The 25,556-nt window shown below is 44.0% G+C and overlaps 1 protein-coding gene across 3 annotated transcripts; it reads right to left on the bottom strand.

Annotated features, from left to right (window-relative positions):
* Positions 1 to 414: 414 nt before the first annotated feature.
* C10H1orf100 (chromosome 10 C1orf100 homolog) lies at positions 415 to 25,322 on the bottom strand. Of its 3 annotated transcripts, none has more exons than XM_032914701.1 (6): positions 25,238 to 25,322; positions 17,298 to 17,366; positions 11,060 to 11,155; positions 8,535 to 8,707; positions 1,918 to 2,041; positions 415 to 613 (listed from the first exon to the last, which is right to left on the bottom strand). In XM_032914701.1, the coding sequence occupies exons 2-6, from the start codon at positions 17,351 to 17,353 to the stop codon at positions 595 to 597; spliced, it is 468 nt and encodes a 155-aa protein (XP_032770592.1). In that variant the 5' UTR covers positions 17,354 to 17,366; positions 25,238 to 25,322; the 3' UTR covers positions 415 to 594. The 3 variants fall into 3 exon arrangements, with proteins under 3 accessions (XP_032770592.1, XP_032770593.1, XP_032770594.1); XM_032914702.1 differs by lacking the exon at positions 415 to 613 and adding an exon at positions 1,463 to 1,577; XM_032914703.1 differs by lacking the exon at positions 415 to 613 and adding an exon at positions 2,180 to 2,296 and having other exon boundaries at positions 1,908 to 2,041.
* Positions 25,323 to 25,556: the final 234 nt, after the last annotated feature.

Genomic DNA, 25,556 nt, shown 5'->3' with positions numbered 1-25,556 from the left:
CTGGTCTTGTTATTTCAAGCTGCTGATTTTGCCAAACAAATAATTGAAATAAGGGAATTCTAGGCAGGTGCAGAATCACAGAGCAGGTCTTTAGAACACAGAGCCAGACCCTTCTGTCTTGCAGCAAACTTTCCTTTTCAGAAAGTTCTTGGCCTGCTGGTGGGCCTCAATAGAGACTGAAATGTTTGACCTTAAGCTACCAAGTTATCGTGCAACTTAAGCTGTCCATCATGAGCTCTACCTGATGCAGAGGGATGAGTCCTGTTGGGAAAGCGTGGTCATCAAGAATGACCGGAGCAGCAAGCTGAGAGCTTCCATCTTGAACAGTACCCATAAGGGAGAGAACGCTGGGCTTTAAAATCCTGTCCTTAATGACATATTTCCTTTAGCAAGACCACATCTTTTAAACCTCCCCAAACAGGGCCACCAATGAGGGACTAAGTATTTAAGTTCAGGAAACTCATTTGGACTGAACCAGGCCTTCAGACTCGGACCAGGACTTAACACACTGGCACTCGCCATGCAAGTTCAAGGAACTTTGGACTAGGACTGGAACCCCACAGCCTTCAGGGGAGCTTGCGGACACATAGCATATCACAGAGCTTCTCCGTCTCTGTACAAGTACGAGAGTGAGTCCATCATAAGTCTGCATTCATAATGCCCATAAATTTGATCCATACATAACATTCTAATTCTCTAATACATGCAGTTACACTAGCTTTTTCCCCCTTTGTATCCCTTGAATTCTATTCTAGATGGACTGGGGTCTGTTTTCTTTTGGCCTTAGTCTTTCTTGTGTTGGTTTTCAGATCTCTCGGTGATGGCTAGGTGATCATGTCAGAGACTAAGGAAGGCAGCTGTAACTACATGGAACTCCATGTTCTTGGAGGGAATTTGTTCACAGAAAGGCTAAACTTTGGGGGATTGAGTAAGAAGCCAATCGATGTGTCAGCTGTGGGAGAGTGTCTCCCAGCACCCGGAAGGCAGGATTCCTTTCTTTGGGGCTATTTCTTTTCTTTGGGACCCTTTATCTCTTCCTGAGGAGCCTATGCCTAGTTATCAAGGCTTCTTGAGAAGGATGCTGTTAAGTGTCGTCTAATGTTTAATTAATAAATCCCAGAGCAGGTTCTACTACCCACTGCAATGGTCTAGGTTCCCCAATGAAAGACACACACACTGCCTTTATATCCAACATGAATCAGCACATTAGCAGGCCACTGCCTAACCTCCACATGGTTAATCCCCAATCACTACTTACTGATTCCATGTTCTATCTTGGCTGCTCCGGACCCAGTCGGGCAGCCCTCTGGGCCAGGCTCTCCTGGCTCCTTCACATGGCGGTCATGCCTCTCTGTCCTCCACTCTTCTCAGGCCTGGCCTCTCCTCTCCTCCACACTCTGCTGGCTTGGCAGATTCCCCTCCTCTTCCTCCTCCCCTTCCCCAAACCCAGGAATCCTAAAATCCTGCCTGTCTGCCCTCTCCAGTGATTGGCTGTTGGCATCTTTATTTACCCATCAGAACCAACTGGGGGCAGGTTCCAAGAAGCTACAAGCAGACTTCACTGTGCAAACAATTTTCTGGGGAACATAATTAGTATTAGAATACAAGCAGCCACGGTTAACTCTTCTGTAAACAGATGTTCATCAGCCCCTTCCCCCCTTTACTGGTCATAACTCCCACTACAGATTTGTCTCCAGTCTTCTTCCTTGACCAGATTCCCTCTGGCACTCTGGCGCTCCCCCCCCCCCACTTCCTTCCTCTGTGTGTGTATATATAATAATGGCACAATCATAAGTACAGGAAGTTCTGTGTACTCTCTGTTCCCATGGATGAACCCTTACTGAGAAGGTTAGGTGATTGGAAGTTGGTAAGTAGCAGCAACAAGATGTTAACAGCTTGTGACATTATGACACTGACATCATTTTTATTTCACCGTTTATGTGGTGGTGTCGCAGACAAGCAGTGTACTGCACCTCACAAGCTATCCCCTCCAACAGATGACACGTTCTCAAGGTAGATCTTGATTTCCCAAACATTTTCCCTGAAAAGAATTTGCAGCACAAAAATCATTTAGGATTAGATTCATCTGTAGACAAACTTAAAGGCAGTCAGTGCTGTTACTGTTAATTTAGTCACTAAAAAAATGCTCAAAATTGTTTTCTTGAAATGCCATGCTTACTTTAGTTTTAAAAAGTGCTTCGTGCAAAGCCGTTCCTCTCATCACAGCAGTAGACTTCTGGTACTGAGTTAACTGGTCTAGGATGCGATGAAATGGTGCCTAGTTTCTTATCCCAACCTGGAATTTAAAACTAATTAGTGATTGTTTTAGGGCTACTCCCTCTGAAATTTTAACACACTATCTTTTTTTTTTTTTTTTTTTTTTATTATTTCTTATATACATTTTGAGTGTTATTCCCTTTCCCGGTTTCCGGGCAAACATCCCTCTCCCCCCTCCCCTTCTTTATGGGTGTTCCCCTCCCCATCCTCCCCCCATTGCCGCCCTCCCCCCAACAATCTAGTTCACTGGGGGTTCAGTCTTAGCAGGACCCAGGGCTTCCCCTTCCACTGGTGCTCTTACTAGGCTATTCATTGCTACCTATGAGGTCAGAGTCCAGGGTCAGTCCATGTATAGTCTTTAGGTAGTGGCTTAGTCCCTGAAACTCTGGTTGCTTGGCCTTGTTGTACATATGGGGTCTCGAGCCCCTTCAAGCTCTTCCAGTTCTTTCTCTGATTCCTTCAACGGGGGTCCTATTCTCAGTTCAGTGGTTTGCTGCTGGCATTCGCCTCTGTGTTTGCTGTATTCTGGCTGTGTCTCTCAGGAGCGATCTACATCCGGCTCCTGTCGGCCTGCACTTCTTTGCTTCATCCATCTTGTCTAATTGGATGGCTGTATATGTATGGGCCACATGTGGGGCAGGCTCTGAATGGGTGTTCTTTCTGTGTCTGTTTTAATCTTTGCCTCTCTATTCCCTGCCAAGGGTATTCTTGTTCCCCTTTTAAAGAAGGAGGAAGCATTCACATTTTGATCATCCGTCTTGAGTTTCATTTGTTCTAGGCATCTAGGGTAATTCAAGCATTTGGGCTAATAGCCACTTATCAATGAGTGCATACCATGTGTGTTTTTTAAGTGATTGGGTTACCTCACTCAGGATGATATTTTCCAGTTCCAACCATTTGCCTCTGAATTTCATAAAGTCATTGTTTTTGATAGCTGAGTAATATTCCATTGTGTAGATGTACCACATTTTCTGTATCCATTCCTCTGTTGAAGGGCATCTGGGTTCTTTTCCAGCTTCTGGCTATTATAAATAAGGCTGCGAAACATAGTAGAGCACGTGTCTTTTTTTATATGTTGGGGCATCTTTTGGGTATATGCCCAAGAGAGGTATAGCTGGATCCTCAGGCAGTTCAATGTCCAATTTTCTGAGGAACCTCCAGACTGATTTCCAGAATGGTTGTACCAGTTTGCAATCCCACCAACAATGGAGGAGTGTTCCTCTTTCTCCGCATCCTCACCAGCATCTGCTGTCACCTGAGTTTTTGATCTTAGCCATTCTCACTGGTGTGAGGTGAAATCTCAGGGTTGTTTTGATTTGCATTTCCCTTATGACTAAAGATGTTGAACATTTCTTTAGGTGTTTCTCAGCCATTCGGCATTCCTCAGCTGTGAATTCTTTGTTTAGCTCTGAACCCCATTTTTAATAGGGTTATTTGTCTCCCTCGTCTAACTTCTTGAGTTCTTTGTATATTTTGGATATAAGGCCTCTATCTGTTGTAGGATTGGTAAAGATCTTTTCCCAATCTGTTGGTTGCCGCTTTTGTCCTAACCACAGTGTCCTTTGCCTTACAGAAGCTTTGCAGTTTTATGAGATCCCATTTGTCGATTCTTGATCTTAGAGCATAAGCCATTGGTGTTTTGTTCAGGAAATTTTTTCCAGTGCCCATGTGTTCCAGATGCTTCCTAGTTTTTCTTCTATTAGTTTGAGTGTATCTGGTTTGATGTGGAGGTTCTTGATCTACTTGGACTTAAGCTTTATACAGGGTGATAAGCATGGATCGATCTGCATTCTTCTACATGTTGACCTCCAGTTAACCAGCACCATTTGCTGAAAATGCTATCTTTTTTCCATTTGCTGGTTTTGGCTCCTTTGTCAAAAATCAAGTGCCCATAGGTGTGTGGGTTCATTTCTGGGTCTTCAATTCTGTTCCATTGGTCTATCTGTCTGTCTCTGTACCAATACCATGCAGTTTTTATGACTATTGCTCTGTAATACTGCTTGAGTTCAGGGATAGTGATTCCCCCTGAAGTCCTTTTTTTATTGTTGAGGATAGTTTTAGCTATCCTGGGTTTTTTGTTATTCCAGATGAATTTGCAAATTGTTCTGTCTAACTTTTGAAGAATTGGATTGGTATTTTGATGGGGATTGCATTGAATCTGTAGATCGCTTTTGGTAAAATGGCCATTTTACTATATTAATCCTGCTAATCCATGAGCATGGAAGATCTTTCCATCTTCTGAGGTCTTCTTCAATTTCTTTCTTCAGAGTCTTGAAGTTCTTATTGTACAAATCTTTTACTTGCTTGGTTAAAGTCACACTGAGGTACTTTATATTATTTGGGTCTATTATGAAGGGTGTCATTTCCCTAATTTCTTTCTCGGCTTGTTTCTCTTTTGTGTAGAGGAAGGCTACTGATTTATTTGAGTTAATTTTACACCCAGCCACTTTGCTGAAGTTGTTTATCAGCTTTAGTAGTTCTCTGGTGGAACTTTTGGGATCACTTAAATATACTATCATATCATCTGCAAATAGTGATATTTTGACTTCTTCTTTTCCGATGTGTATCCCTTGACCTCCTTTTTGTTGTCTGATTGCTCTGGCTAGAACTTCAAGAACTATATTGAATAAGTAGGGAGAGAGTGGGCAGCCTTGTCTAGTCCCTGATTTTAGTGGGATTGCTTCAAGTTTCTCTCCATTTAGTTTAATGTTAGCAACTGGTTTGCTGTATATGGCTTTTACTATGTTTAGGTATGGGCCTTGAATTCCTATTCTTTCCAGGACTTTTATCATGAAGGGGTGTTGAATTTTGTCAAATGCTTTCTCAGCATCTAATGAAATGATCATGTGGTTTTGTTCTTTCAGTTTGTTTATATAATGGATCACGTTGATGGTTTTCCGTATATTAAACCATCCCTGCATGCCTGGGATGAAGCCTACTTGATTATGGTGAATGATTGTTTTGATGTGCTCTTGGATTCGTTTGCCAGAATTTTATTGAGTATTTTTAAGGCCGATATTCATAAGGGAAATTGGTCTGAAGTTCTCTTTCTTTGTTGGGTCTTTGTGTGGTTTAGGTATAAGAGTAATTGTGGCTTCATAGAAGGAATTCGGTAGTGCTCCATCTGTTTCAATTTTGTGGAATAGTTTGGATAGTATTGGTATGAGGTCTTCTATGAAGGTCTGATAGAATTCTGCACTAACCCCGTCTGGACCTGGGCTCTTTTTGGTTGGGAGACCTTTAATGACTGCTTCTATTTCCTTAGGAGTTATGGGGTTGTTTAACTGGTTTATCTGTTCCTGATTTAACTTCGGTACCTGGTATCTGTCTAGGAAATTGTCCATTTCCTGCAGATTTTCAAGTTTTGTTGAATATAGGCTTTTATAGTAAGATCTGATGATTTTTTGAATTTCCTCTGAATCTGTAGTTATGTCTCCCTTTTCATTTCTGATTTTGTTAATTTGGACACACTCTCTGTGTCCTCTCATTAGTCTGGCTAAGGGTTTATCTATCTTGTTGATTTTCTCAAAGAACCAACTTTTGGTTCTGTTGATTCTTTCTATGGTCCTTTTTGTTTCTACTTGGTTGATTTCGGCTCTGAGTTTGATTATTTCCTGCCTTCTACTGCTCCTGGGTGTATTTGCTTCTTTTTGTTCTAGAGCTTTTAGGTGTGCTGTCAAGCTGCTGACATATGCTCTCTCCTGTTTCTTTCTGCAGGCACTCAGCGCTATGAGTTTTCCTCTTAGCACAGCTTTCATTGTTAACACACTATCTTTAAAGAATCCCTGTACAATAAAAGTATTTTAAGACACTTGGGGAGAGGTGGAGAGATGGCTCAATGGTTAAGAGTACTGACTGCTCTTCCAGAGGTCCTGAGTTCAAATCCCAGCAACCACATGGTGGCTTACAATCATCTGTAATGAAATCTGACGCCCTCTTCTGGTGTATCTGAAGACAGCTAGAGTGTACTTGAATATAATAAATAAATCTTTTTTTTTTTTTTTTTTAAAGACACTTAAAGGGATATAATTAAAATGTGGGTGCCAGGGAGATGGTCAGTAGGAAAAGGCACTTATAGCCAAGTCTAACAAATTGGGTTCAATCCTTTGGCTCCAGATAGTGGAAGGAGAGGACCAACTCCACCAGTTAACCTGTGAGCTCTTTATGCTCACGTGCATGAGCACACACATGACAAATAAGAATGCAGTTTAGAAAATTTTAAATTTTAAATATAGAAAAGGGGGGGCTGAATCAAAGCTCCTTTCTTTAGTTTACAATTAATAGATATTATTAGATTATATTAAAATGTAATAAAAATCATTTGATTTTTATTTTGCTGTCCTAACCCTAGACTGTTGATCTCCCTTCCTATATTGTATGGAGGACAGACAGTCTGCCATCTCTAAATTCATGCCTGCGGGAGCCCCCATCCCAATCATAACTCTTTAGAATCCCTAGCAGGTCCTTTGTATGTAACAGGGAGTGTCCAAGGAAGGCATAGGTTAAACACAACTGCCTTTTACAATAAGGCTAAGGCTAGAGCATTTTAATGGTGCCCTTATAACAGAACTTTACTCTGCTAGGAGGTGTTTTAAACACACTATAGAAACAAGCATGTAATAATAGGAAGAATGAAAAATATTTCATTAATCTAGGGAATCTGACTGGAAATGTCAGAAAGATCCTAAGGAAGGAGATAGAGATTTAGGGAGTGGTGATTGCAGGGCAAGATCCCATCCAGCTACGTTTCTGTTGTTGGTGTTGTTTATGCTCATTAATGCAGGCAGACTCCTGAGTTCAGGGTTGGCCTGGAACAGCATTAATTTAGGTCCAGGTGTGGTCAGAATGGTACTCTCAGATCCACCAATCATTGCATGCTTAGTTGCTGTTCCTACAATCTGCCCTCAAAAACTGTATGAAAAGCATACAAAAGAGAGAGAGAAGGTCGCCTCTCCTGGGTGCAGGATGGCCTCAGTGTGCTAGAACAATAAACTTCTTGCTCTTGCATCAGTCTCCGTTCTTGAGTCTCGTTTGGAGGTCTTCCGGTAGCTAAGGCTCACTTTGAGTCTTATAGAGCTAGCAGAGAGCAATAGCAAAAATTCTTTTTTAGAATTTTTCTATAGCAAGAGCTGAGCTGTCTGAAGATCTCTGGAGAGCAAACACAGCTTTTGAGGATTTCTGATTTTAGTTGGAAAATTCATAGAGAACACAGCTCTTTTAGAATTTTTCATAGCTCTTTTAGAGGTTTTTCTAACAGGATTCCTGACCTTAAATCCCAAGAATTACTCGGGGAGCTGGCACAGCTCTTTTAGAAAGTTTTCTAGCAGCTATCAGAGAAAGCTTTCTGAAGAGTGAATGGAGCTCTTTTAGAATTTTTTTTTCTGACTTTCAGCCTGGACATCTCTTCCCTCCTGACTCCAGCATCCCTCCAGATTGCAGCTGCCTTTTCTGGGGACAAGAGACAGAAGGGAAATTTTTCCAAATCTACCACTCTTAAATTAAACTCATTTTGTAGCCCAGGTCAGCTTTGAACTTCCAGTCTGCAAGCTTCAGCCTCTAGGGTTGTGGTTACACTTGTATCAACAGTTTTCTGTTTTTCAGTAAAAAGACGGGAACTCTCTTTAGGGAAAACTGTTAACAATTAGCAGTGCAGGCTGTGACAGGCAGTATAGCTTTGAGGTGAGCCATGCTGGAAAGCAATGTGGGATGAATTCTGTCTCTTTCCTCCTGGTGTGTAATTCACCAGACATCTTGGAAACTTGGCTCCCCCTGGTTAAAACAGTACTCAGCCCAGAGAGCTGTATGGGGGTAAATAAGAACCCACCAAAGTGTGAGACCACCTTTTGTCACATGAATACCCAGGATCCCCTCTGCCCACCAAGAGGACCCTCATACAGATGGGCTACCAGGGGAGTGTAGAACTTCTGAACCGTGGTGAAAATTATTGTTATAGGTGTTTAGAAGGGTTCCCTTAGAGCACGGGTACACTCAAGAGTCTATTTCCAGTGCTCAGCGGGTTAGCTTCTGAGGACGGTGAAGGACCTTCATTCACCCTTTCGGTCTCAGATTCAGGGAGCTAGAAAAAAAGGAAGGAGGCTTGGGCTCCCCTTTGATCCGTTTCAACTCCCAGCTCTGCATATGCATCTCTGCCCCCAGTCTGACTGGTCCCAGTCACGCCCCTTGAGGCAGAGAGCCCCCATGACCAGCTGATCTCGGCCCACCAGCAAGATTAGTCTCAGCTAGGTGATAGCGCTTACCGAGCTCATAGAACGGCAGGGAGTAGCTTCTTTCATAAGTTGTCTCATTATGCCACTTGTCCGTAGGCCTTGACCATCTTCTATAACAGATGTATCGAAAGAGCGTTTGCTGGTCTAATTGCGGCACGTACGGAATTTTGCTCCTAGGTGGAATTGCCAAGTCTATGAGGGGTCTGTATTGAAACAAAAAGAGCTTGCTGAGCACCTTTGGAGAACGGGTCCATTTTCTCATGAGCTGCAATCTAGGAGTCAAAGCGTTCTGTTTTTTTGTTTTTTTTTTTTGTTTTTTTTTTTTTTGGTTCGGAGCTGGGGACCGAACCCAGGGCCTTGCGCTTCCTAGGCAAGCGCTCTACCACTGAGCTAAACCCCCAGCCATCAAAGCGTTCTTTAAGCTAGACTAACTCCGTGGCTCATCTTGGTGTTCTGTAGGACGGTTGTAACCTTCCCGTGCTCCTCCCCAATTATCCTTCAAAGACAAAAGCAAACGGAAAATCTAAATACAACGGCCAATCCTTCATCCATTCCTGGGAGGATTCACTCACAGGCCTGGCATGCTTGAGGCTTGGCTGTAAGTACATTAGGACACTAGGTGGCCTGCACTCGGACCTTGCAAATGTACGTGTTTTCTGTTTCAGCACGTCTGGCAATGAAGGATGTCGACAAAGACTAAGAAAGCTTTTCCAGGGACTTTTGTGCTAGTAGAAGGAATGGGAACACCTTCATGTTGGAAAAAGTAGGGAGACATCAGAAGTGGCAGACGTGAAATCAGTAATGCACCTCATTGCTTCAGGATTCTTTTCCCCATCTTAGAATGAGATTGGATATATTCAATTTCTTTAAAATGTTTTCCAACAAGGCACAAAACAAACTATATACATATATGGGCACCTGTTATTTCCTCTATTTGTTTTCTAGTAGAGGACTCAGCTCTAAATAGCGTATTAAGTCATGTACAATGGAACCTATAGTTCCCAGTGACTCCAAAGGCTGTGGGGGAAGATCACCTGAGCTCAGCTTGAATTTTGAGGCCAACCTGAATAATATAACAGGACCTTATTCCCGAAAACTTAACAGCAGAAGTTAATCGAAGCAAATACTCGACTTAGTGCCAAGAGCCCTGAACTGGGACTTGGAAACTATGGATTACATTTTAGGCCTAACGTTTACGGTAATTGCGTGACCTAGGTCGAGACATGTCACTTGGCCCATCGAGATGGCCCACTGAGCAAAGGCTGGTGACCTGAATTTGATCCCTGGGTTTTCTGAGTTCCACGTGTGTACTGTTGTATGAGCAGGCGGGCACACAGTGATTAACACTGAGAACTAACGATCTACCACTCCTTTGTGCTGTATTCCTCACTGGGTCAGGATGAGTTCAAAGCTGTTTCCAGCTGCACGATCTAAAGGCAGACTCTACACGGCTCTCAGTACAGGTGGTGCCAGCCCCACCCCGGTGGGGGGTTGGCTGGACGGCGATCACTAAGAGAAGGGAAACTGTAATGTGTAGGAGATGGTGAATTCAAATGATGATAATCATGCCAAGTGCTTTATCTGCCTTAGAATTGCTACACCAATTCTTTTATTTGGGAGTGCGATACTCAGAATGTGAAAATTGCCCCAAATCAAACATTTTATAAATTCCTTAAATTGACACTTTTTTTTTTTTTTTGGCCTCCTATAGTTTCTAGCTTTTCTGAACCAGAAAATAAGGTTAACCTATCCGTGGTTATTTATTTATTTATTTATTTATTTATTTATTTATTTATTTATTTTGCTTTTCTTTTTTGTGAAAGCCACACACAGATCAGAAGGAACCACAAAGACCAGACTTATAACTCTACTGAGAATGAAATCAAATGCTAGCAAGTTTAAGTTGCTTTGCCAACCTGGAATTCTAAACTACATAATGTTTCTTGAATTTCATAGATGATTTAATAAAAATCCTACATTTATTGCTGGTCGTGGAAGCAATATGTTCTTTGAGAAAATCTGCAAACTAGACAAAGGAGTAAGGAAAAAGGACAAGGTACTAATAATATTACCACTTGTGAAAAATGCAAACAAAGCCGTTATTGTCAATGCTAGAGATGCAACTCCTTGGTGGAGTTCATGCTTAGCATACTTGGGGCTTTAAAGGGTTCAATCTCAACACTTCAGGTCCCACAAAACCAAAATCAGGAAGCCCCAACATTTTTAATAGTTTGGTGTATCCCCCTACTTCTAACTATCAGATAACACTTGTGATGAACAGTATTATTATTGTTACTATTAAGATTGTGCAGCTAGGGACTGGAGAAATGGCTCAGCTCCTACTGAGAACCTGAGTTCAATTCCCAGCACCCCTGTAGGGCAGCTGACTTCTGGTCTCCATGGGTACCTGCACTCAGGTATACGTACCCACATACAGACACATACATAATTTTTTTTAAAATTAATCTTTAAAAAAAGGATAATACAGCCCACTTTACTTATCCTCTTAGATTTGGTGATATTCTTAGAAATTAAGATTTAAGGCTATGTCTCACCTTGGAGCCTTCTTCACACTGTAATCAAAATGGAGTCTTGCCAGTTGCCCAGTTGTCCAGCCTTTGACGTCCCTTCCTTGGTGAGTGATATATAGCCTAGAGGAAGTAGGCGAGAAAAAAACAGTCACTACAGGCTGTTCTTTCCAGAGGCATACCAGCTGGTGTGTGATAGATAATTTATCTGCACTTTGTGCCCTGTTCCGAGTGACTGAAGCCAATGGAATTTTCCAGCCATGTTGGTTGTTGTTCATAATAAGTGTCTTTCCAGCAGACCTGAGTTTGTGGTATTGGCTGGTTTCCCTTCCCCAGTAACCTCTAAAACCTGTAACAGAATGTCATTTACTTCCAGGACTCACAGGGAAATACTTAGCATGCCGTGTATTAGGTCAAAAGAGTAGGGAAAAGAGGAAAAGGAGGAGAGGGAAGGAGGGTGGGACCGAGAGTGGGAAGAGAGGAGGAAGGGATGGAAAGAGATGGGGAGACACTCTGTATAACCAATGTCAAGGAGAGACAGTTTAGAGCACTGGCTGCTCTTGCAGAGGACCCAGATCAGTGCCCAGAACCCACATCTGACAGCTCACAACGTTCCATAACTCCACTTCCCAGGCATCTGAGGCCCTTTTCTAGACCCTGAGGATACTGGCACACATGTGGTACACACACACACACACACACACACACACACACACACACACACACACACACACACATATATATATATATACTCAGGAACATACACATAAAGTGAAATAAAATTCTTAAAGTCAATGAAACAGATGTTGATAATGGCTGAAACACAGGAATAAAAAAAATGAGAATTCCTTATTATTTAACCTTTGAAATGTTTATAAGATTCCATAGCAAGTTTTTTTTTTTTTTTTACTTAGCTGTAATAATTGATTATACAGAACGGTAATGTCAAGGCATGTGATAGTAAGTCTGGGAGGAGGATTCTAGTCTCATCTAAGAGCTGTGTGGTGAGGACAGTCAGGTGTGTCTCTCCGTATGTGTCTCCACATGTCTCTCTTGGCTGGCCCTGAACTTATTACCATCTTCCTGATTCAGTGCTGGGATTACCAGGATTTGCCACCACCTTGGTTCTTGTTTTGAAGCGTAACCTGCATGGGAAGAAGTATGTCTGGGGTGTGAGCTTGAGTTGTTTCTGCATCTGAAATGCAGAGGTATGTGGAAGCCTCTGGCCCCGTGATGACGCCATTGGGAAGCGGTAGAGCTTATGGAGATGGGGCTTGGGGGAGGTAGGTCATTGGTAATATCATCGAGACAGGAGACTAGGATAGAGAGTGAGGTCCAAAAACCCTTCTGCAAAAGCTGTCAGATTAACATACAAAGGGAACCTACTGACAGAGAGCAGAGGACAAGCTAATGGGGCACTAAGGAGGGCTGGGTGTCTAGGGTTTTCTTAGGCTAAGAGTATGGGCAAGACTCTCTAGAGGAGGGAGGTCACACATAAACCAAGACTAAATCACAGCTCAGTTCAGAGTAGAGTATGTGTGTATGTTAGCTTTTTGTTACTGTAACACAGATCAGATAAATCATCTTAAAAACAATAAAGGACCAAGTACATCATCTCCCACAAATGCTGGGTAAGCCAGTCCTCTGCTACGTATGTAGCGGGAGACAGGAACAGGCCCATGTATGCTCTTTGGTTGGCAGCTTAGTCCCTGGGAGCTGTGACGGGTCTGGGTAGTTGATACTGTTGTTCTTCCTATGGGCTTGCCATCCCCTTCAGCTGATGTCCCAGAGAAGGGGGATGCTGGAGGGGAGAGGTGGGAGTGGGTGGGTAGTTGGGGGAGCAACCTCTTAGAGGCAAAGGTGATGGGGTGTGGGGTTTGTGGAGGGGGGACTGAAAAGGGGGACAACATTTGAAATGTAAATTAATAATAATAATAGTAATAATAGGGGTTGGGGATTTAGCTCAGTGGTAGAGCGCTTGCCTAGAAAGCGCAAGGCCCTGGGTTCGGTCCTCAGCTCCGGAAAAAAAAAAAAAAAGAATAATAGTAATAATAATAATAATGACTTTGACAACTGGCAAAAAATAAAAATATCATTAAAAATTATACCAAAATCTAAAAAATAAATAAAGGTGATTTTGCCTTATGGTCTCAGTCTGTGACTAATTAATTGTCCTGTTGCTTCCGCTACATAGCACATCACGGTAGGAGTGCATTCTTCTAAAAGTTCTGCCACCCCTCCATAGCACCTGTGGCAGGAGAAAGACCAGGTCTTCAACATACTGGCCTTTGGGAACCATTGGAGACCTGAATGATTACAGGAGTCAAGGGGGCATGACTGTCTAGTGTGAATCAAATCAAGTGCTGGGCAAGTCAGGTTCTGTCTGTGCAAACAGATCTCAGAGGGCTGTAATTTTCTGATCAACCACAGGTTGCCTGGGCCTGCCTAGTGGCTAAGATAATAGAAGTGAGCCCTGAGTTATACCAGGGATTAAGTCATAAGAGGAGAGAGAAGTTGGCCCAAAAATAGAGACCAAATGACATTGCTGAGTGTGTGGGAAATGGAGGTGCCACTTAGGCAAGCCTCTAGTTCTGAGCACTGAGGTAGAAGGAGACCCCTAGAGTCGAGGTTCATGAGGAATCAGACATCGGGGACATGGTTCTGGTGGCTATTGTGCTGTCTGCAGCAGGCTGCTTGATCTTCTCTGACATAATCTGTACACCAAAGCCTGCTGAGCCTCTAAAGAAGTTCATCCTGCTCTAGCCATTGCTTCAAGAATGGAGCCACCCTCCCTGACCTCCAGTAGTGTGACCCACTGCAGTCCCTTGGAAGAGACCCCTGGCCGATCAGGCTTAAGTGGTGAGAGGTGGGGAGAGTGAGCAGCTTGGGGGTGGAGGAGCAGGCTGAGTGGAGAAATGAGGAGATATGTGGGAGAGAAAGAGATGGCTCATTTTGCTTCTAACTTTTCTCTCTTCCTTTTGCATGTCTGGCTCACTTAGCCAGCCCTTTCCTGCCTTGTCAGAGCTGCCTGTTGAACCAGGGACTTACACCTGCTAAGCAGGAGTTCTATCACCGAGTCTCAGCCCCACCTTTATTTTTATTTTGAGATTGGGTCTCTGAATTGTCCATGCTGACCCCAAAACTCACAATCCTCCTGCCTCAGCCTCTTGAATATTTGGGTTAGAGGTGTTCTCTACCTTGCCTGCTCATCTCCCTCTGATTCTTTAGTGTGAGTTTTCTAAGTTCTCACGTGTCACCTTAACCTGGAACATGAGAAAGCTTCTAGTTCAACCATTAAAGTAGTGAGAGAGTAACAAAATTTACCTTAAGGAGAAATGCGTCTGGCTTAGCCAGGGGCTTTGCAGTAGGAGGTTTGGCTTGAGGGAAAGGATGAATGAATGGGGATGCCCCATGTGTTAGGCCGTGCCTACCGGGTACTGGTTGCTGAATCAGTCATAGAAAGCCCTCCTGAGGTAAGTGGGTAAGCCTGCTGCGTCTGCTTACACTGTACATTGTTTGCATGCCCCTGACAGCTTGGCAAGGGTGGGTTCAACCTATCCCCTGGGAGGATGGCTGTAACCAGAACAGGATCTGTTCTTAGACACAGAGAACATTCAGTATACATGGGTGAGTTCAGGAGCGAGTTTGTCTGTCTATGCAAAGGGATACCATTATGTGTCCTTCTGAGTCACCTGTGCTGGGCCTCCAGTCTTAACGATAGGATCCCATATAATTATCAGGCACCTAGCAAAGTAAACATGAGCTCCCTGTTTTTATAACTGTGTTATAACAGTAAAAGAAGCTCAGAGAGGCTAAGTGCACATTCTGGATACTATGCAGCTAGTGAATACCAGAGCCGTAAAACAAACCCAGTCCCTAAATTTTATGTCTTATTTAGAGCCATCTACAGCACATGTAGGATTGTTATTTTCCAGAGAAATTCAGCACTATTTCTGTTTGGACTATGTGATTCTCCTACTTCTAGGCAGACAGCAAGCAAACCTAATGTACCAAAGGGACAGAGAAAGGTGGTTTCAATCAGAAGAACCGTTAGGAAGCTTAGCTGTATCTGCAGTGTTCAGGCATGGGGGTCCTCTCACTCGAAGCTCATCTCATGGTAACAGCCAAATCTAGGCAATGTCATAATGACAGCGGCGAATGCTACAGCCTGGTCGAGAAGCTTGGGGCTAAGTATCTCAGCTAAGGATATGAACAAATACAGAAAATGAGATAAAGGCAGGACTGGAGTTGGCCAGTGTACCCTCTTATCACCCAGGATGTACTGACCCCATGTATGGTAGGTATTTCCTCAAGAAATGGGAGGAGAGGTTCCATTTGCTCATCAGAAAAATGGGAACAATAGCTCCTACTTTCACCAGTGATGAAACAAGAGTAATGAGACATTAGTAGCTAGAGACTGAAAAGTGTCTTCTTTTCAAGATGCTTCTGTCTTTCTGGGTAGAATGAGCTGACCTTGCAGTGGCGTCCGGATGTCTCCGAGACTGTTAAGGTTAATATTTTTCTTAGTCTGCTGCTGTGAAGAGACACCATGACCAAAGCAACTCTTATAAAACAGAGTGTTTCATTGGACACTTGCTTACTACTTCAGAGGGTTAGTCCATGGCCATCATGGTGGGAAGTGGATAGGCACGGTGTTGGAGTAGCAGTTGAGAGCTTTACATCCTAATTCATTCAAACAACTGAACCCATGAAACCAGTCTTATTCAAACCATCACATTCCACTCTTTGGCACCCACAGGCGTATAGCCACGCCATGAGGCAAAATGCATTTAGTCCAGCTTCAAACAGCCTCAAACTCTAGCACAGTCTCAGCGCCGTGTAAAGGCCCAAGGGTCAAAGTCTCTTCTGAGACGCATGCAATCTCTTAACTGTAACCCCTGTCAAATCAATCACCATAGACCAACCAGATCACCTACTTCCAAATACAATGGCACAGATTCTATAATACCATCCCAAGTGGGAGGAAATGGGGCATACTAAGGAACTACTGGACCAAAGAAACACTGCAAACCCCACTTTCTGTTATCTCTGTCTGATGTTCAAGGGTTTAGATGACCCTTCGTGATATCCCACTCCCTCCAGTTTTGTTGACTGCACAACATGTCTCTCTCTCTTGTACTAGTTCTACTTCTGAGGTGCAGCTCTCCTTGACAGGAATTCCACTGCTCTGGTATGGCCAACAGCTTTGGGTCTGCAATGTAATCCAGGCTTACAGAGCTTCAAGCAATGGCCTCTCCAGGCCTCTATGGCAGGACTCCCCTGCTACAAGCCCGTCCTAGGGTAGCTTTCCTTAACTGTGGAGGAAGAATCCACCTCCTTTTTGTACCCTTCTTGACTCTAAATCGAGAACCCATTCATGTTTATAACAACTTGAAAGTAATTTTAAAAAGCTTAAAAAGAAGGTGGCCCCCAGGGTGTGAAGCTTGCTGCCCCAAACTTCTTAGTTTCTAAGTCTCTGCAGACCTCATAGTAGGTGTTGATGGGAAAGAGGGCTTAGGACTTATGAATGGTACCTGCTGTCTCCCAGCAAGATAAACCCAGCAAAGTAAAGTATACCTATAGGGTGTATTTGCCCATGTGATATATGGCCTGGGAGAATGAACGGAAGCCTCCCCTTGGTCCCACCTTATGCGGTCAGCTCTCATATTGCAGAGAAATGTGGTGGTTTAATTTACCCCCAAAAACAAATGGTTCTGATTCAAAGTTTGGGTTTTAGTTTGCCCTTCTTTCTGGTGAAGCCCGTTTCAGGAGAAAACCAGCATCTGTCTCATATTTTGGGTATTTGACATTTCCTGGTTGCTTGGATTCTGCAAAGAAGGTAATTCTTATCTCACGACTTTGCATACACTTGGAGCTGGAGATTGGCTCAGTGGTTAAGATCGTCCCCCCCATGTTCTTCCGAAGGATCCCGGTTCAGTTCTCAGCATTCATATCAGACAGCTTACAACCACCTGTATCTTGAGATCCAGGACCTAATACCTAATGTCCTCTTATGGCCTTTGGGGGCACTTGCAAGCACGTGGCACACACACACACACACACACACACACACACACACACACACACACCCCGAATGCATGCATATTGTTTAAGTCTTTAAAAAAAAAAAAAAAACAAAACCCTACAAACCCCACAACTTTGTCTAAACTCAAGGACTCACTTTATACAACACCCCTACCTCCAATCCCCAGTAGCAGCTGCCCCTCAGTCTGGTGGGTTTCTTTTTAATCCAAGAGAGCCTTACCTAGGTGGAAGCATTGGACGACGCTCTACAAATTCTCGTAGTCGGATGGTTGTCATGATTGATGGGCATCTGAAAGAGTTGTGGAGTGAAAGTTCACACTGCCAGTCTACATTCATTCCCAGGCATTAGCTATTGCTCCAGTTCAGATCTGGACTATCTAAAGGCAAGCCCTTGCGAGGCGGGTAGACCTAGGCTGCAAAGAAAGGCAGCTGAACCTTGGCCTTTTGAAGCAAGCCAGAAAGCAAGGCTTCACCATGGGTTTCTGCTTCAGTTCCTGTCTCTAATTCCTGCCTCGAGTTCCTGTCTTTCTCTCTTCCACGATGGACTGTAACTTGTAAGCTAAATAAACCCCCTCCCTCCTCAAGCTGCTTCTGGTCAGTATCTTACTACATCGCCAGAGAAGCCAATTAGGCCATTCTGGAAACAGCTTCCTGAATTTTGTGTCATTGCCTTACAAGCTTCCTCTGGCCCCACCCAAACCTGATTGTGTTGCTGAAATTTTTAATCCCAATCTGGGGTTTCTGCCCCACCTTTGGTCATTCGGTTCCTGGATAAAAGACACACAACTCTCATTATTTACAGTAAGCCTTAAACAGCGCAAGAGCTGGGCAGATATCTGCCTTCTATGCTATTAGAATTTACTTTCCTATTGATAACCCTGAGTTATTACTCACTATGTTTCATCTTGGGCTGCTCTTAACTCCAATTGGTCAGCCCTCAGAGCCATGGTTCCTCGACTCAACCCATGGCATCTTCTTCCTCCCTCTCTCCTCTCTCTCCTCCAACCAGGTCACTTCAAGCCGGCTATCTCTAGTGCCCCCGGAAATGGGCTGGAGCTAATTTTATTTAACCAATAATTTTAAATCAAGGAACCAAAGCTTAAAACAAACTTTGAATTCACTGGTAGGCCTAGACTTTCAGGTACAGAATTTAGCATTGCAGTACATAGCAACAGACCAAACCTCAGTAGTCTGTGTTCTTTCAAAAACTCTCCCTTCTGAGCCTTTTTATTTTTTAATTTTCATACTCACCTTAAACCATGTTGTTTCTTGCCTTATGTTTTATAACTGATCTCTGAATATTTATTGGAGAATATGGCTTTCCATAATCAAACAATACATTTAAACATTCATGTGAGAAAGTCCATAATGGGGAGGGAAAGTGAGTGGGGTGGGAGAGAGGACTAATGTTTCTAGAGTGCCATTATGTATGCTGTAGACAGCCCACATGATGGATAGGTCGTCTACTCTCTACATAAAGAGAGCTAATTTGCATGAACAGGGCAACTCCTGCTAGCCAGAGAACCCTAGATGGACATTCTTGTGTCCTGTGCAAGTTTTTTCTCAGCTCTGTGTATTGATTACCTCTCTGTAGGGTTCAGCGAGGCAATAATGTGTGTGGGCGTGCTCTGTGACTTAAAGGCACTCTTGAGAAAGGAGAAACTTGAGTTTGTAAGCCTGTGACATGTACCAGGTAAGCACGCTCTAACTAACAGTGTTCTTGGGTCAAGTCTGCAAACCGCTGGGACTATTTGACTCACAAGAAGGCAAGTAACTTGTGCAAGTTACAAGGGAGCCAGGGCTGGAATCCTCAGACTCAAGAGCCATCCATCTTAATTACTGAGTTATACCCAAACAACCCAGGGCACCAAGAGAACTCAGCCAAAGCAAAATCGGGACTATTCAGAAGAAGCCAGGAGGAAAAAGAAGTAACTGGGAGGGAGAAAGGGTTGGGGGAGGAAATGTATGTGAGGCCAAGGCCACCTCTCCTCCTTTTATAGTCAAGTTTAATTCCCCCTCAGGGTTCCTGGTCACTCTATTTTCTGTCTCAGTTTGTTTTTCAAATCAATCGGAAATTTCCTAATAGCAATACATTGTAATAACTACACTGGTTAGTGATAGATCCCGGGAAGCCTGTTTATTGCATAGTATATTTTCCCCCAAGAGGCCTACTTAAAAACTTTAAACTATATGCTGTATGTGCATATTAATGAGACTCGTGCAGACCCTGTTTGCTGACCCATTCTAACCCCCTCCCTCTCCACGCCCACCCCTCCCCCATCCCCAATCACCACTCTACTCTCAGGTCATCCTCCTGTGTCTGGCTGAGCTCACTTCATACCACGACGTGCATTTGGCGGCGTGTCATATGATTCAGAGCTTCTCTGTGGCTACCCCGTGTTTGTGTGTCATATTTCCTCATCTCAGCCCCTGCTGCTGGGAACCTGGGTTGAAGCAGTGTCTCGGCTTCTGTGAACATGGCTGTGACCAAAACAAGCATGAGAGCGTCTCTTCCATATGCACTCTTGCCTTTAGTACTGCTGTGTTTTTGCTTTGTCTTGGTTTTGGTTCCGGTGGAAGAATGAATGAGAGAAAATTTAGGTAAACGCAGCTGAGCTCTTGAGAAATCAAACCCCGAAACCCAAGTGTTGAGCAGATGATATGGAAGAGGAAGGCAGCATTTAGGGCATTTGCTCTAACACATTGCCCTCTTCTCTTGATGAACTAATGCTCAGTACCTAGAAGCTGTGAGCGAGCATTATAAGAAGCGAACCTGTCAGGAATTGTCTCTCTCTGACCAGGCCTCTCAAACAATCATTTTTGGAGGAAGATCTTAAAGTCTTTGAGTCACTGGAGGCCTTGGGAAGGGAATCTTGAGATTGTAGCTACATTTTCATTTCTCTCCTTTATCTCTTTTAAAAAAGATATCTTTCTAATAGTTATTTTGATTTATGTGTACGTATGTGTATGTGCCTCATATATTTGGGTGTCTGTGGAGGCCAGAAGAGGGTGACAGATTGCTTAGAGCTGGAATTACAGGGGGGTGCTGGGGACTGGACTTGAAACTTCTGCAAGAGCAACAAGTCCCCTACCCACGGAACCATCTTTCCAGGCCCAACGCACACAGCTCTGTGTTGTCAATTCCAGCACCATTTACCACCAGAGGCCCCAAGCCGTGAGGCACCCTATTACAGAGTGAAAACCCTTTGCACTTCTGAGTGTTCCACCTACTCTTTTATGCAGTGAGGAGACGCCATGACCAAAGCAACTCCAATTTAAAAAAAAAATCATTTAATTGGGGACTGGCTTATTACAGTCTCAGAAGGTTAGTTCATGACCAGTTATGGCTGGAGCAGTCGCTGGAAGCTCACACGGTTTTTCAAGTTGCAGGCGCAGAGAGAGTCTAGACCTGGTGTGGGCTTTTGACACCTCAAAGCCCATCCCTTTTGACACATCTACTCCAGTAAGACCGTGCTTCCTGCTCTCGTTAAATACTTCTACCAACTGGGGACCACCTATTTGAACACTATGAGCCTACGAAGGCCATTCTCATTCGAACCACCACAGTGAGGCAAAATACAATTCTTATAAATGGTCTCAGATATGTTGTTATAGTAATGGAGAGCTGACTCAGACATCATAAAACACTTCTTAAACTGCAAACATAATGTACTCAGAAAAATAATGCTATCATAGTAAAGGCGTCCATTTGCAACAACTTACCTGTTGTTGTATCCCATAAGTGCATGTATAGATCTATAGATGTATAGATCTATACATCTAAAGCAGCAGCACCTGTTCCCTAGAATAATCTTTGCCTTTCCTTTGAAAATGTCGAGATTATTTCTACATTGCCACAGTTATCTTAATTCTAATATTTAGTGTTCCTTGGGGTTTGCCCGGTGAGACCCACCTATCATCTTATTTACTTATTTAGTCCTAAAAACTGGATCCAGGGGTCATGCATGCAAAGTTCATGGTCTGTCACGAGGTTGCATGCTCTTCTTAGGACTCCATTTAAAATAGGGCCCACATCTGCCCCCAGCCCTGCAACTCTACCCTCCCCCGAAAATGTGAGCTGTAAGAGTCTATGAGGTTGCTTCAGAAAGTCTGGACATTTTCTCTAATGTCAGGCACCTTAGAAGCTTTTGCCTAACGGAGACAGGTTTTCCAAGGGCTTGTTTTAAAAGTGATTTTTAAAACCAGCATTGACTTTTATCACACATCAAAAAGTTAAAAAAAATATTGTTATCTGGGCTTGTGGTATGAATGCTGGTGCTTGGATGCAGGGGTACTGCAAGGCAGAAAGATCCTGACTACGAAAATATCATCAAACCAGATGTTGGGCGTTTAGCATAATGTAGAATTTGTGACCATTTCTTGGTAGGTTCAGCTAATATATGAATAAGAAATGAATAAATGACAAGCTATCAATTAGTTTAGAGAAGAACCAGAAGCAGAATATTAGGGTCAGGGTCCTAAAAATCTTTGCTGGTTTTTATCCACTAGGATTTAGAAATCTCAAAATAGTCAGTGCACGTGGTTTTCTTGACAGGAACAACATCACAGAGGTGATGTTGCAACGAGAACAAGTTGACGTATCTGACATTTGTAGCTGTTCAGGGGTGCGTCACCAACGCTAGCTGGAGTCTGATGAAGGGCTCCTAGTGGAGAATATATGACCCAGTGAGGCAGAGCGCGTGGTGGGCGGGGATTCCCAAACAGCCTTAACCGTAGGGAATCTCCCAGGAGGTAACCTCTTATGCCTGCTGACTTCCCTCACAATTCCACAGGCCTTCCCACCTTCTAACACCTGAACCCTTTGATGACTGAGTGCATCCAAACCTTAGCGGTCAGGGAATAGGGTCGTCCTGTGTGCCAACAGCACCTGCTGACTTTCTAGATATATTTTGTAGAGCCCCCTCTCCTTGGGAGAGTTGTGTCTGTGGTCAGGATGGTCAAGGAATCATAGGGGTGCTGGACCTGCTCAGCCCTGTTGCTGCAGGGCTGTCTGCAGCTGGGTATACGAAACTTCTTTAAAATACTGAGAGAAAAAATATTCAAAACCTCTCAAGGAGAGCCCTGTTCACATTCTGAAATATTTTTAGGTATGGAGAAATAGTGTAATAGGTTTCAAGAGCTTGCTGCTTTTTTCAGCAGACAGAGGTTCAATTCCCAGTACTCGGGCAGCTAAAACTTCCTGAATCTCCAGCTCCAGGGGATTTGATAGCCTCTTCTGGCCTCACATGTGCATACCCACATACAGATACACACATGTATACCTGAGGCAAGTGGGGAGGTAGAATTCCTGGCTTTGTAAAGAATTTGAACCCTAAAGTTGTGAGAACCTACTCAAAATGTGCCAGGTGGTGGTGGGGATGGTGATGGTGGTGGTGGGGGTGGTGATGGTGGTGGTGGGGGTGGTGATGGTGGTGGTGGGGGTGGTGATGGTGGTGGTGGGGGTGGTGATGGTGGTGGTGCCTTTAATCCCAGCACTTGAGAAGCAGATATCTGAGTTTGAGGCCAGCCTTGTCTATGGAATTCTAGGACACCCAGGATGACACAGAGAAATCCTGTCTTGAAAAACCAAACCAAATCAACCAACCAACCTACCAATCAACCATTCAACCCACCCACCAATGAGCAAACAAAAAGCAAAAGCAACCCTCTTACATAGTAATTCAGCCACAGAGTGAGAGGAGAGAGGCTCAGGAAGTAAGATCCTTGCCACATTACTACATTACTGCCATACCGAATTGCTGGCTTGGGTCGCAGTGAGCAGGGGCCTCCTCCTTCTTCAAAAAAGTTCTCCTCTGAGGGCAGCAAGTGTTTGAGTCACCTCTGTGTGGGGCATGCTGTGAAGCACTTGGCAGAGCTATGAGACCTGATCCCTTTACATCATTCAAAGGGGATTATGATGCACGGTGAGGTGGAAAGTTTTGCTAAAAAGTGCCTTTCGGGCTCAGAGAAAGCGTGTTTTGAATGTCTCTAGCAGAAAGCATAGCTGTGCATAGAACGGAAGGGCAGAAATTGGTGTCAAGAGGAAATCACACAGGTGAGTGACCCAGACTATCAAATCAGGAAACTTGCTTCTCTACAAACATTGTTTCAAGGGTAACATAAAGTCAAGGATGTGGTGCTGTATGTGTTCTTTGTAAGCTGTAACTGAGAAAGTAGGGTTGGTACAGGGACAAAGGAAGCCAGCCCTGCCTGGTCTAAAATGACACTAGGTTACAGAAGCAGGCTGCTACTAAAGCCCCTGAAGGAGGATTTTAGTTGTCCAGGAATATGATTTAAATCAAGCCACCGACCACCACTGTAGCACAACTACACAAAAAAGCAAGTCGCTGTCAGGGACGAGAGTGTTTGCAGGATGGTGGTTCAGACTCAGCTTTATAGCAAGACTAAGCCCAAAACTAACATCCATGTTGTCTACAAGAGGCTGGCCTGGAAGCAGGGCAGTGCTCAATCAAAGTTTGCAAGTAGGAAGTGAAATTGAAGAAATAAAGTTTCAAAGTTTCATAGATACGAGAAACAAAGTTATAAAAACAAGGTTTTGAGAAATACATCTGGTGGTCAGGATGCCTATGACAAACTTGTGACCTTTCTGAGAGATACATCTGACTTCATGATGCCCAGTGATATGATAAAGTTTTGGTGATCAAGATTCTGACTAAGCTAATTAAGACAAAACGAAGAAAAACAACGGTTCTCAGAAAGACCCCTATCCCTCCCTGTGGTAAATTCTGAGAACAACCGCAAGATGTCTTCCTGGCCCTGCCCAACCATCCAGTTCACCCCCCCTCCCCCACAGGGACGTGCCAACTTAGCCCTTTCCCAGTTATTCTCCAAGGCCAGGTACAGGGCTGGATGAGGAAAGTGACTAATTGAACCAAGAACAGCTCCTTGAGCAGGCCAGCCAATGCCTGACCAGATCCTTTGTCCTGTGTACCACCAATGAGAAAAGGCCAGCTAACCCTGTCGCTGAAGTCTGCCCTCTGTAATGAATAAAAGTTGTGTGCTTTTTGGGTTCGGGGTTGCCTCTCCCTGCATGGATGAGCAACCCCATGTACGTGGATTAAAAACCTTAAACCCGGGGTTGGGGATTTAGCTAGCGCAAGGCTATTGCAGCAGTCACTTTGTCAATCTGTGCTCTGTGGGTTTCGCTCCTGAGGTGAGGTCACTTCGGGATTTTACAGCAAAATATTCCTCTGAAGCTCCTCATGGCATAGGAGAAGCCTGGCCAAGGTTGGTTCTTGACACTTTTTCTTCTTTTTATTTTTCAGCCCTGTAGAATGATGTCATTCATAACCAGAGCGGTTTTCTCATCTCCCCTCTAGAAACACTCCCCTCTACATGCCCTGGGGTGTGTCTCCTAGGAGATCGAAGTTGGCAGTGAAGATTAGCCATTGTGACAATCACGACTTTTCTTCTTCAGGTTTTCAAGTTTGGAAGTATAATCATTAAATAATTCCTCTCTAGTGTCTGCTGGGGAGTCACTAGCTGGGGACAGCTTCTCTTCATTCATCTCTCATTTCTTTTGTGGCCATTGGAGAGACTTTTCTCATTTGCATAGAACCTCTAAACATCCCTTTAAGCTGACAGGATGGCTCAGTGGGCAAAGGCGCTTGCCACTCGATCCCTGGGACCTACGTTAACTTAAAGCAAGAACTGACCCCCGTAAGTTGTCCTCTGACTTCCACACGTGTGCTACATGCCCTTCCCCCCAAATAAACTGGGGGGGGGGTGGGTTGTCTTAAAAATAACACATGGTCTCAGAATTCAGGTAATATAGAAAAACAAAAAACATTAATACAATCTTCAACCCAGAGAGACTAGTATGTGCACCTAATTAACTGTTAATTAAATTATGGCTACTACTGGGGTGCTGTGTGGTGTCTTGGTGCCTAGTTCATCAGAAGTCCTTCCAGGATGGAGCAATTATGCTTAGAGTTCCTCTCCTGGCATCTACAAACACCCCTTTTCTTCACCAACTTGGAAAACGCAGTCAGCAGCCATGGCAGTTTGCTTGACTCTCAGGCCTGCTCACTGACTCTCTGCCTACCTCACGTAAAGATGACTTACAAAATGGAGGAGCTTCTAGTCGCTGGTGCAGAGACCCCACCCATGCAGGAGAACATGGCGCACCCCATGTACTACCTTCAATACCGGACCGTCTCTGCATCTGCTCAGTGTGTGAGTTGATCTTGACCGTGCTAGCCCTTAGCTTCCCTGGGCCAAAGAACAGGAGAGACAAAGGTTTGTGCACGTGCAGACGGGGCACAGTCAGGACTGGTCATTGTGAGGAAACCTCTGTCCTTAACTACTCTCTCCCCTCTGCTCTTTCCCCAGGACAGTCCTGGGTGAAGCATTGACAACATTTGCCCTCCTAGGTCTCCCTGCTCCACCTACCTCCCTTCCTCCCTCAAGTCTCCCTCCCTGTCTGTTTTGCTTAGGAACCACTGGGTTTTTTTTTTTT

Source organism: Rattus rattus, chromosome 10 (assembly GCF_011064425.1).
Source record: "Rattus rattus isolate New Zealand chromosome 10, Rrattus_CSIRO_v1, whole genome shotgun sequence".
NCBI classification, from domain to species: Eukaryota; Metazoa; Chordata; class Mammalia; order Rodentia; family Muridae; genus Rattus; species Rattus rattus.
This window is presented reverse-complemented; position numbering and strand designations above follow the sequence as displayed.